Genomic DNA, 13,019 nt, shown 5'->3' on the forward strand with positions numbered 1-13,019 from the left:
CCTGTTGGCTTCATATCTTTGCCTCAAGGAAAGCGATTTCTCTGAAGACTCTGAAATTGACATTTTTAGGTCACTACTTTATATTCCCACGTTACAAGAATGCACATATAGACCACAAAACAGAAGCCCATTCCTCTTTTAAGATTACAAAATGTAGCTCCAGATTTATAGGCACACACGGGCACACATTTCACAGAAACACACTGGTGTGTTATGCTTCCCACTTCATGTGCATTGTATCATGTGTGTCCCCCCCCTTGTTCTTTGTGGAACACTATTTATTTATTTATTTATTTATATTTGAATGGCCTATAGACCACTTTTCAGGCAAGCTGCCTCTCAAATTCATAAAATCTAACAGGAAAGGCAGCTGAAAAATCAAAACATCCAGTTCTATCCTGCAAACATACAAACCAACAAAATAGCTCATCTAGCTCTAAAACAGCCATCACCACAACAGCCACCACTGATAATCCAGATTAGCTTCCCAAATTCATGATAAAAAGGGTCATTAAGGCCCATTAAAAATGAGCAATGGGCCTTAATGCTTGCCTGATCTCACTTAGAAACATATTCCATAATTGTGGAGCCACTTCTGAAAAGGCCCTGTTGTGTGTGTCCATCAGCCTAATTATTTGCACAGACTGGCAACTCAAGAAATCTCCAAATAGGATCTTAAAGTATGGGCAGATTGTAACAGGTGCAGGCAGTCCTTAAGAGAACCTGGTCCTCAACCATTAATGGGTTTTAAGGTTATAACCAGGACTTTGAGCTTGGCCTGGAAATGCCTTAGTGCAGGGGTCAGCAACCTTTTTCAGCTGTGGGCCGGTCCACCGTCCCTCAGACCATGTGGTGGGCCAGACTATTTTTTTTTGGGGGGGGGGAATGAACGAATTCCTATGCCCCACAAATAACCCAGAGATGCATTTTAAATAAAAGCACACATTCTGCTCATGTAAAAACACCAGGCAGGCCTCACAAATAACCCAGAGATACATTTTAAATAAAAGGACACATTCTACTCATGTAAAAACTCATGTAAAAACACGCTGATCTGTGGGCCGGATTGAGAAGGCGATTGGGCCGCATCCAGCTCACGGGCCTTAGGTTGCCTACCCCTGCCTTAGTGGCGCAATATTCAGCCACTCAGCCTTAACTAGCAGTCAGACGGTTGCATTCTGCCATAGTTGAGGTTTCTAAACCATCTTCAAAATAAGAGTGCACCGCACTTGTCTAGCTTGGAAGTCACTTGTGCATGGACAACAATTGTAAATTTGGTGCTCTCCAAATAGGGTTACAGCTAGCATAACAGATGACGCTGGTAATAAGGCATCCCTGGCCAACACCATCAAATAAGCTTTCCCAAGTAGCACCAACAGCACCTTAGTCTTGTCAAGATTAAGTTCCAATTGTTTACGCTTTTCCAACCCTGTACAGTCTCCAAACACTGATTCATAATTTCAACAGCCCTCCCGGGACAAGCAGGTGGAAACTGGGTTCCATCTACATATTAATGACACTTCAGCCCAAACCTCCAAATGACTTCTCATGTGGATACTCATAAGCTTGGGCAATAGAACAGAACCCCAAGAAATCCCATTGGAATGGAAATCCCCCAACGCCATTTTCTGAGACCAATTCTCCAAGAAGAACTGGAGCTGCTGTAGACTGGACAAGTGGTCCAGAAGGATACCATGGTTGATAGTACTGAAAGCTGCTGAAAGATCCAAGAGAAGCAGGAAAAGCCCTTTTCAGTTCCAAAACCGAGTCTGAAGCCAGACTGGAAATAAGTCTTCAGGAGGACTTCTGAAGTCCACATCCCTGCCCAGGTCTGGCAGATTTCACTAGCCAAGAAGGGCAAGGATCAGCTGGTAGGCTTCATCCCTTCAAGGAAACTATCTACATTCTCAGCATGCACAAGCAGAAAGCATGACAAACAACATGCTTTCAAGCAACATGACAAGATGATGCACTAGCCTCAACCATCTCCGTCTCTGTTACAATTATATGGCATCCAGATTATATGACATACCTGCAAAATGCAAGCTTTAGAGAGTTCCTGACTGAGTTCTCTTTGCTCCTCAGTTGTTGCTGCACTGAGCTTATCTGTAGATTGGTTTAGTGTGTCATCTGAATCTGGGCTCGTAGTTTAACAGTCCCAGAAAAACCATGAGCTGTAAATCACAGGACAAACCTTGGAAGCTCCTCCTTATTTAATGATCCTGGGAACCATCACAATGTATGCCACTGACAACCCAAAACAAAGGAGGTTTCAGAGAAGACTGGATTAGGAACAGATGGTACTCACTTTGAACAGGCTGTAGGCATCAGCCTGGGTTTGGAACCAGGGGGCCATAATGGACCGTTTTGTCTTTAGATGCTCAGAAGGTAGACAAGGATATGGCTCAAAGTCTTCCAGGTCAAAGTAAAACCCTCTGGAGCCAATCAGACTAGACTCAATATGTTGATACACCTGAAAGCAGAGATTTCTGGATTGAGTTTGAGCTGACCAGTTAACATGTCCCACAGTTGATATGAACATTTTTTATCCCAAAATGCATAACCTTGAATTTCATTCCATCTCACTCCAGGTCACGCCCATTTAATTTCATTCTTGGGGTTAAGATGTGGTATCTGCTGTGTTTATATTCATTCTGGTACCCCTATTAACTACAGAGGAATTTATCTCCACAACATTGTATTTGAGTTGACAAGTGTTCTTCCTATACTATAATGTAGCCTACCATCAGGTCAATGGTAGAGGAGGAATAATACTGGAATTAGAATTATTATTATTTTTTAAAAATGTAATTTTTATTAAATTTCTGTTTTACAATTTAAAAAACTCATTTAAACAATCTTAAAAATATTAATGACTTCCCTTCTTCTCTTTCTATTGATCATTTTGCATATCATAAATCCCTGCATAGTTTACAAAAACTAAACCGTTTCGTATTCCATTACTGCATCCATCAAAACTTATCAGGCCTTATCAGAGGCAATAATAGTGGAATTGATTGAGCCTAAGTGGGAAGGATGAGCTCTCTTACTTCCTCTGGGGTCAGTGTTGCATTTTCCTTCAGTGCGACGCTTTTGTCCACAGCACGGAGAGAGCACAGTGCACCAGGGGCAGCTTCGATTTGCAGGTTGACCTTTGCCCCTGGAAGTTCCTCTGTCTCAGAGAAGCCCAGAGTCACCTGTAGATGGAGGCAGATTTTCAGATAGAAAACCTGAACTGAAAAGCATTAATTTAGAACACCAAAGAAATAAAAGATGCAGAGGGAAGACTACTATTTTTCTCCTCTCATTCACTCAGTTTTTATATAGAATCTAGATCAGCCTGGTGCCCTCCTTCCAGATGTTTTTGACTACAGCTCACATCAGCCCCAGACATTTGGAGGGCAGCAGGTTGCACTGACTGATCTAGATGATGTTTACTGTGAACACTGCATTCCTTTGCATTTATGTTTCCCCACTATTGTCACGTCATCTAGGTTTTTTTTTACTTTTACTTTTAAAATTTTTTCGCCATAATTACAGTGCTATTTATTCAGGTGTGAAACACACTATTATTTCAGAGGGGTGATCTGTAACGTTGCTGGCGATTATGTGTTACCCTACGTCTTCAACTCCAGTGAAACCCAGCCTAACCACGATCAACAGCATTACAGTCGTATCTTGGAAGTCAAATGGAATCCATTCCGGAAGTCCGTTCGACTTCCAAAACATTCAAAAACCAAGGTGTGGCTTCTGATTGGCTGCAGGAAGCTCCTGCAGTCAATCGGAAGCCACAGAAGCCCCATTGGATGTCCGGCTTCCAAAAATAGTTCGCAAACCACAACAGTCACTTTTGGGTTTGCAACGTTGGGGAGCCAAAACGTTCGAGAACTAAGCTGTTAGAAAACCAAGGTATGGCTGTACTTAATTTAGGAAGTGTGTGTGTGAAGTTAATATTTGCAGAAATCCAGAGATTGTAAATGTTACCATGTCTGGGAACCGAAGTGCGGAACAATCCTTGTTCATTTTGTCAGTGCTTAAAATACAGTGGTACCTCGGGTTACATACGCTTCAGGTTACAGACTCCGCAAACCCAGAAATAGTGCTTCAGGTTAAGAACTTTGCTACAGGATGAGAACAGAAATTGTGCTCTGGCGGCGTGGCAGCAGTGGGAGGCCCCATTAGCTAAAGTGGTGCTTCAGGTTAAGAACAGTTTCAGGTTAAGTACGGACCTCTGGAACGAATTAAGTACTTAACCTGAGGTACCACTGTACATAAAGCAATGCTCCAGTGTACTGCAGGATTGTTCCACATACATTGCTTGCTTTATTTTTAAACACTGTATCTCACAGAACTCTGTGCTTGGAATCCACCTTGCAAACACCACCCCAGTGTATTCCTTTCCTTCTTTCTTACAGTGGCAAAGCAGTAGCTGGATGCTCAGAGAATGAGCTAACAATAGAGGCAGAGCAACAGAAGTGGCCAATTGTTGGCCAGAATGGAGCAGGTCAAGGATAGGAGTGGAAGAGAAGAAGAAGAGAAGAGTTTGGATTTGATATCCCACTTTATCACTACCCGAAGGCGTCTCAAAGTGGCTCACATTCTCCTTTCCCTTCCTCCCCCACAACAAACACTATGTGAGGTGAGTGGGGCTGAGAGACTTCATAGAAATGTGACTAGCCCAAGGTCACTCAGCAGCTGCATGTGGAGGAGCGGGGATGCGAACCCCGTTCACCAGATTACGAGTTTACCGCTCTTAACCACTACACCACACTGGAGTGGACTGGAGAGAAGGTGGCGGCAGCTGAGTTTGTGGCTCCTGGGACTCTCCTGCTCTTTCCCCCATCTTACGCTGCTCTCTCCAGCCACAGCGATGGACAATGCTCAGGTCACGCTGAGCAGGACTAGCAAAGCACTACAGTATAGCCATGCCCCCCATGCTACACCACTGTACGTCATGCACTATTTTAATGCTTGCCAATGTGTGTGTGTGATTTAAACCATCCTAGTGAGAAAGCGAAATGGGTGCAAATATGGAGAGTGATGGCTCGATCACAGAACTTTCAGCCCATCTGCCTTGAGCCACACATATGCATAACATATATAAAAAAAATTAAAAATTAAAAAATTGTCCAGTAGCACCTTAGAGTCCAATTAAATTTGTCCTTGGCATTTGAAGAAGTGTGCATGCACATGAAAGAAATACAAAGAACAAACTTAGTTGGTCTCTAAGGTGCTACTGGACAATTTTTTAATTTTTAAAAATATATTTTGATTGCGTCAGACCAACACGGCTACCTACCTGAGTCTATATGTATAATATGTGCTCCCTTCTTGCCCTGTGCGCCACTTAGCTGTCCCAGGAACTTTATGTACTAACCTTGTGTTTGAAGCACTTCTCTATTCTGAAATTATCCACGTCAGCAGCCACCTCGCCATCCAGAAACACAGCGTACACCAGAAGCCTGACTGTGGGTGCCAGGTCAGAGCTCGTAGACAAGGTGAGGGAGAAGGTGCCTTTCAGAGCTGGAGCAGGGGAAAGGGAGAATGGTGGGAAAGGAAAGAGAAGGAGAGCAACCATGTCTTACAGCATGAGAAAAAACATCCCTGTGAATCTCACTTCTACCAGATGGTGGTAAAGCTAAGAAATCAAAGAGACCCACCCCAAACGCAGCCAGCCCACCTGTGCATTGCAGGAGTATTCCAACCCTCATGTCTTCAACCTAATAACTGGTTTCTTGCCAAGAAGAAATTCTGTTCTGCACCACGTGGTGAGTTCTAAAATAAACCCGTTTCCATCTGTTTAGGTCCGCCTAGCAGTCCACTTTGGTAATTCACCTTACCTGAAGACACTGACTGTGGATCTGATAGTAAAGGTAAAGGAACCCATGACCATTAGGTCCAGTCGTGATCGACTCTGGGATTGCGGTGCTCATATTGCTTTATTGGCCAAGGGAGCCGGCGTACAGCTTCCGGGTCATGTGGCCAGCATGACTAAGCTGCTTCTGGCAAACCAGAGCAGTGCACAGAAACGCCGTTTACCTTCCCGCCGGAGTGGTACCTATTTATCTACTTGCACTTTGACGTGCTTTTGAACTGCTAGGTTGGCAGGAGCAGGGATTCGAACTGTTGACCTTCTGATCGGCAAGTCCTAGGCTCTGTGGTTTAACCCACAACTGCTTAAAAACAAAACCTTTAGAATGAGATCTTTGCCAAGTGAAAAACCTCAGGAATCGCTCCTAAGGTTTAATTCTGCTCAGTGTCAGGAAGTTATGTCTATCACTGTACATGCTCTCCAAGCTGGGGTTGCACCCCTGCTTGTGTCGCTTCACTCACCAACTCTGCACCAAACCCCAACCCTCTCACCAAACCTACTGCCTCTTACACCTTGCCAAACACACTTCCTCTCCTCACACAACCCCAAAACTACCAACCCCTTCTCTATACCTTGCAAAATCCACCCACCCCCTCTCCTGAGAACTTGCCAAACCACCCCTTCCTATTACCTTTAGAGCTGTTCCAGCGCCCCTGGAATGCCCACTTCTGTCTCCCGCCTCTGTTTCTCTTCTCATACTCCAAAGCTGCTAAGATCGCTCAGCAGCTTTCAGAAGGCTGTGATCACACTGCAGTTTGCAATGCCACCTATTGGAAGCCAAGCAAACTGCTGCATGATGACAGTCTTACCTTTTTATGATATGTAAACACACACATACGGAGGGACAATTAAAATAGGGAGATTATTTGGGATTTTTCATGTCAGTTCAGATCTTCTGCTGTATAATTGTAATGGGCTAAAGAAGAAAGCAGAACATTAGGACTCAGTTCAGACATAAACTCTTAGGCACCATGTTTTGTGCTATTGTTTTATTAGATCTCATGCTGCTGGCAATGACTGTTTCTGATATGATACCTTAATTTGAAATTTTATAGTATTTTTAGCATGGTGTTATTATTTTATTCTGCTCTTATCATAGGTTGCCTTGCAGATCTGAAATGGCCTGTTTGAAAGGTGGGTTTGAAATTGAATAAATAATAACTGAAAGAAACACCAGACCAGGCAGATCAGGCGCACCAAGCATGTTCATCTTGATAACGCCTGGTGCTTTCCATGAGGCTTATTTGATGGAACAGCATAGTTCTCCCACTTACTCTCATCCTGGCCAATTGGCACCTGCTTCTTTCCACTGAAGGCAATCTTCCCTTTGGACACAATCTGCAGGGAGACAATATGTTAGGCCAGGGACAAAAGCAAGAGCCAGCCCTCACCTCTTTGGCACTAGAGATACAGAAAAAGGGAGAGGGGAGTGAGACAGGGAAAGACTAGACTCATGGATTTTGCTGTAGGAAGACCATAGGCTAGCAGTGAGATTTTGAGATATCTTGAGTTCTGAGGGAGAGAAAGATGTGGTCACAGTACAGATACCACGGGAGTTGCACGTCTGACATAGGCGTGAAAACACATTTATCTTATTCACACAATGCATTTTTAGAGAAAACACCTGAGGGCCAAATTACTTGTAGCCCAGGAGATATGGGATCAGGATCTCCCAATTTTTTAAGAAGAGGAGGAGGAGAAGGAGGAGAAGAGACCAGATCAGAGAAACAGGGAATACTGATAAATATATATTTTCACCAGTATGGCAAATGCAGCTGTGGAAGAAGAAAAATGCTAATTGGGAGAACGGTGCACTGATTGAGGAAACCTCTGTCCTTAGTCCTGACACCCACCCTTTCCACACCATGAATGGCATTCATTCTATTTTATTGCTTTCAGAGCACACACAATGTTATTTCTGAAGCGCCCCTGCAGAGCTTAGATGGAAGTGAGGTAGTCAAGGAAGAAGTAAGAGAGTTGTAGCAAGACCCAGAGGACAGAAGACGAATGCTGACAGGAATCAGCTGGGTCTGGAGGAGAGAACAGAGCTGACCTGGGATGGTCACACAAGCTTTTTCCTCGGCAGCACCTCTGTGTCTGGCAAGCTCCCTGTTTCTTGTTATTGTGATTTTGAAACCCCTATATACTAGGTGTGCGTGCTAAGAGCAAAATGCCTTTGCTTCTGAAAAGCAATGGGCCTGTTCATATTATACTGATAACACTGATATCAGCCTTACAATGTTTAAAAAGTAACCACAACAAATACTCTTAGACAGGGGTCAGCAAGGTTTACCTCACCTGGGCCTCTTCACTCCCGCAGAGATCGCTCCGGGGGCTGGATCGCATCAGCGCAGACGTGATTTCCAGCGCCCGGGAAGCGAGTCCCCGCTCTGCACTGCACTGGTTTAGCACAGCACGCAGGGACTCGTCGAGTGGGCGGTTCGGTTCAGGGGCAGCTCGTGGGCTGTTTAAATGACCCCCGTGGGCTGCTTGTGGCCCATGGGCAGCAGGTTGCCAACCCCTGCTCTTAGATTTCTCTTTTACCATTTAATTTAACCTCAGGTTAGTGGCATCAAACCATGCCCACTTCCCCTTAATCGTACCTGTCTGCCCCTCCCCAACACACACACACAGCACTTATGGCACTTGACACTTTCATATTTGGATGTTTTGGAGAATATATGCAGGTTTAAACTTCACACATGATATTAAAGGTAAAGGTAAATGGACCCCTGACCATTAGGTCCAGTCATGGCCGACTCTGGGGTTGTGGCGCTCATTTCACTATATTGGCCGAGGGAGCTGGCGTACAGCTTCCGGGTCATGTGGCCAGCATGACTAAGCCGCTTCTGGCAAAACAGAGCAGCGCACAGAAATGCCGTTTACCTTCCCGCCGGAGCGATACCTATTTATCTACTTGCACTTTGACGTGCTTTCAAATTGCTAGGTTGGCAGGAGCAGGGACAGAGCAATGGGAGCTCATCCCATCGCGGGGATTCAAACCACCGACCTTCTGATCGGCAAGCCCTAGGCTCTGTGGTTTAACCCACAGCGCCACCCACATCTCTTACACATGATATTCAATCTGATGCAAATCAAGGGCCACTCCAGCCCAGTAGTATTTTATTGGGGGTGTATTCCTCAGTGTGTTCTTGACACAGTAATGGTGTGTTAAGGATGGTGGATTTATTCTGTTTAGTTTGTTCTGCAATGCTTCCACATTATTGCTGTCTGGAGGGGCTATAGCACAGCAAAAGAACAAACATAAACCCGAACACTGGTGGTATATAAAGTTATGGGGTTTCAGCAGGAAGTTACAGGATGTGCACTGATTGGAAGTGAAGTGGTGTGACTACCCCAAAACTTTCGCAAGTGCAAACAGTATTGGAAATGGGATTGCTTGCAGCCGCCCAAATAGGATCATGAGCATAAATGGTCATGAATGTGCAGTAAAGAGGATGTCTTATTTCTGCCCCTCCCCAAGTTTTCTACTTCTTTCATGTCATTATTAGTGGCAAAGTGTCCCATCAACATAAGTCTGAGAAAAATCTCTGCTTGAGCAAAAGCTCTTTTTAGCAGTTTTTGTGGGATGTGAAACACAAGAGCAGTCAAGTACAACATCCCTAGAGTGAACATAAAAAGGGGAAGTCTGCACCAGCCAGTTGGAACTTCCTGTTTCCTCCTAGGCTGGGACAGACTTCCTCTACATGTGACCAGAGGTGGGCGTGGCCTCACCTATGCAGGTAACAAAATACCTCAGTGGAGGCCGCCATCTCTCTGACTACATTCGTCGAAGAAGCAACATCTGCTTATCCTAAGGTGCTCTCTTGGCTTCCAGCCAAGAGAGGACAAAGGAGCTGTCTCTCTATGGGATAGATTCCAGGTATATTACTTTTGTAACTTAAGTCTGCCTTCTGGGATTCATCTGTGAACAGAATGAGTGAGTGAGTAAACTCTTTTTATACTTTATAGAAGATTGTGTCGTGTCTATCTTTTTATGAGGGACTAAAGGGGAAATTACCAAGGATAGTTATTTCGGAGGCTTTAGCGAGTCTGAGCAAACGCATCCGCTGTGCAAGTTTAAAAAGGGGAATGTTACTCTGCTAAATTGCAGAAATTGTTAACACAAGTTGGAAAGGATATAATCAAACAATATATCCTTTCCTGCATCCCTGAACATTCCCACAGTTTTCCTGTTAGTCTTCTGTTTTCTCTCTCTCTCTGCTGAGATTCTTTCTCACCTTCTTTAATATTGTCTCTTCTTCAAGCTTGCATTTTTCTTCTTCTTCCTTTTTTTCTTTCCCTCCCCCCCCCCCCGTACAGGATTGGCTTCTCTTTCTTATATTGCTCCAGGCGTTTCCACCAATTGCTAGACACTCACCAAGTAATAGAAATCTACGTGGTCGGCTTCCGGGCCCAGCTCTTTCCGATCAAGGATGTAATCCACCAGCACTTCCTGGTCTTTTCCACAGGGCAGCTCTTCCTCCACATGCTGGATCTCGAGGAAACTGTTGCTTTCTGAGTAGAAGGGCATCAGCCATAGGAAAGCTTCATTCCGTATTGTCGCCAGGAAGTCAAAGGAAATGGGCTCAGTCTGCTTTGAAATAGTGTACCTGCCCTAGAAAGCAAAAAGGGACAGGAGGCATCAGAAACAAACAATAGGTCAAATGTTTTTGGTTGGTGACTGAAAGAACCAGATGCATGTCAGAGGTTAAAATACAAAAGAATTTGGAAAGTTAATTAATGAAAGTTAATTGTCAGTGATGACATAGGTTAATGATAAAAGGAAAGTGTATTAAGGCTCATTTGCAAAAGTTCCAGCAGGCACTTGCATAGGATAAATAAGCAAAAGTGAAAAGGAACAAAAGAAACCCTTTACTGGGTATTTGTTATTTCAAATTATACGCTGCTAGCAACAACAACAAAATAATTTTTCATACACACACACACACACACAAAAAAATACGGTAACAGAGCTTGGATACAAACCAACCATGATAACACCCCAATCCATGCTAAACATCTTAAGAAAACCACAAACTTACAAATTTAGAAGGGGCACAGCTATGAAAGGGTGTGGTTCTGCGCTTCTGAATTTGCCACTACAATGCTACTCCTTTGCCAATATGCTCATGACTCACCCGTAGAGAAACCGCGTCTTTCCATTCTGTTGTGTCCAAGGAGAAAGCAACTTCGCCATTCTCATCTGTGCGGTAAGGAAGGTTTGTCTCCATGTCATTGATATCGACAGTAAGATAGATCGTCTCATTCTTGAAGGGTGCGCCGTTGATGGTGCATTTCATCTGCAAGAACAAACTGGGAATTAATGCCATGTTAGTCTCCTCTGATGGCAATTAGGTGGGCTATAAGAAGTAACTGGATTTACTGAAACAACTTTCCTCTTTCTTAAATTGCACGAAATATAAAAATAATTTGTTGAAAGAGGCTCTTTCAAGTAAAGTTGAACTAAATATATGATTAAGTCTGCAGTCCTGTATGCTGTTGCTGGGAAGTCAGTCCCATTTAACTCAGTGAGGGTGACCTCCAAGCAGACAGATACAGTTTTGCACACTAGGAGGGTCTATGAACTAGGTATGCAGGCACACCAGAGGCACAAGTCTCTTCACAGAAACAAAAGAGTGGTCTTGGTTCAGAACATTTTCTATAATTTACATATGACAAATGCTCCTAAAATACATGGGTTTTGGTCATGTAAGCTTGAATACAGAAATTAGCATTTAAACCTCGCTGGACACCCTCCCAGGTGAAATATTTGTTTATTTCCTTATCTCTTTGCTGCCCCCACTCTTCAAACCTTGAGCATCACCTTTGAAAACATCCTCTCCCCAACCTTCCAATCAGATATTGAGCTATTTTACGCGACTGAGCTGTCTCATCAGCTGTCTGGCTGAGAGAGAGAGATTGGGCAAAGCTGTATTTAGGACCTCACCTTTCCAGTGTATGGAAATCCATGCTTATAGAATGGATTGAGATTTAGGAACTCCACGTTTGCTACTCTGGCGAGAATAGAGAAGCCACCGGTTCCTGCGACTTTTACTCCTGAAAAAGAGAGGTGACATCCGGACTCAGCGCAGCTGTGGGAAGTGTGTGACTGACACACACACACACACACACACACACACACACACACACACACACACACCAGGGAGGAGTAGCAGCATTGTATATAAAGGATATGTACACTTGTGAAGAAATCTATGGCCTGGAGAATGAAAAGCAGTTTGACAGTATACGGGTAAAAATTGTAGGAGAGAGAAACTACAGTGACCTTACTGTCACTGTTCTTGCAGGAGGAGACTGAGAGGAGATATGATGGCCATCTTCAAATACAGTGGTACCTTGGGTTAAGAACTTAATTCATTCTGGAGGTCTGTTCTTAACCTGAAACTGTTCTTAACCTGAGGTACCGCTTTAGCTAATTGCTGCGCAATTTCTGTTCTCATCCTGAAGCAAAGTTCTTAACCCAAGGTACTATTTCTGGGTTAGCGGAGTCTGTAACATGAAGCGTCTGTAATCTGATGTGTCGGTAATCTGAGCTACCACTGTATCTTAAGGGCCGTCACATGGAGGAGGGAGCATGCTTGTTTTCTCCTGCTCTGGAGGGTAGGACTCAAACCAAGGGCTTCAAGTTGCAAGAAAGTAGATACCAACTAAACACTTGGAAAAACTTTGCATGGACAGGCGGGGTCCCCAGGTCCCGAGCGGCCCCCCTCCCCGTCATGTGGAATAACGACTCAAGACAACGTGCTATGGGATTAAATTGGCCACAACTTTATTCAAATTGGGTAGACCTTGGCTCAGGCATTGGGCGTTCTCCCTCCCCAGTCCCCAGTCGGGGACCTAGGGAGCATCAGGGTTATCCAGTGTTTGTGTGGGGGATGGGCCGGCTCTGGAGAACATATGTTTAAGCAGAGATAGCCGCCCCCGTTACGCCGCCGCCGCAGGGGAGAGCAATGACGACCTTTCGGCGTATGGTCAAAGCCTCCCTTCAGAAACCCCTTTAACGGGGAACCCTGGTATCGCCGCTTCAAGAGGAAGATGGACAAAAGGATTCCGCCCAAGGCCTGATACTGCCAAAGTTGTGACGTTTTGCTACGGGAAAGGCGAAACCTGCCAATGCAGGGAA

At 44.4% G+C, this 13,019-nt stretch overlaps 1 protein-coding gene across 1 annotated transcript in view; it reads right to left on the reverse strand.

Annotated features, from left to right (window-relative positions):
* The window catches only part of LOC310697062 (alpha-2-macroglobulin-like protein 1), a 49,816-nt gene that overhangs the window by 19,450 nt on the left and 17,347 nt on the right, over positions 1-13,019 (reverse strand). Inside the window, exons 11-17 of the mRNA XM_083483293.1 lie at positions 11,823-11,932; positions 11,014-11,175; positions 10,254-10,490; positions 7,147-7,210; positions 5,378-5,523; positions 3,051-3,197; positions 2,309-2,473 (exon numbers count right to left, since the gene is read on the reverse strand). Coding sequence (XP_083339419.1) covers positions 2,309-2,473; positions 3,051-3,197; positions 5,378-5,523; positions 7,147-7,210; positions 10,254-10,490; positions 11,014-11,175; positions 11,823-11,932 — 1,031 coding nt within the window. The remainder of the gene's footprint in view (positions 1-2,308; positions 2,474-3,050; positions 3,198-5,377; positions 5,524-7,146; positions 7,211-10,253; positions 10,491-11,013; positions 11,176-11,822; positions 11,933-13,019) is intronic.

The sequence above is a fragment of the Podarcis liolepis genome, assembly GCF_965112155.1.
Source record: "Podarcis liolepis genome assembly, chromosome: 17".
In the NCBI taxonomy this organism is placed as follows: domain Eukaryota; kingdom Metazoa; phylum Chordata; class Lepidosauria; order Squamata; family Lacertidae; genus Podarcis; species Podarcis liolepis.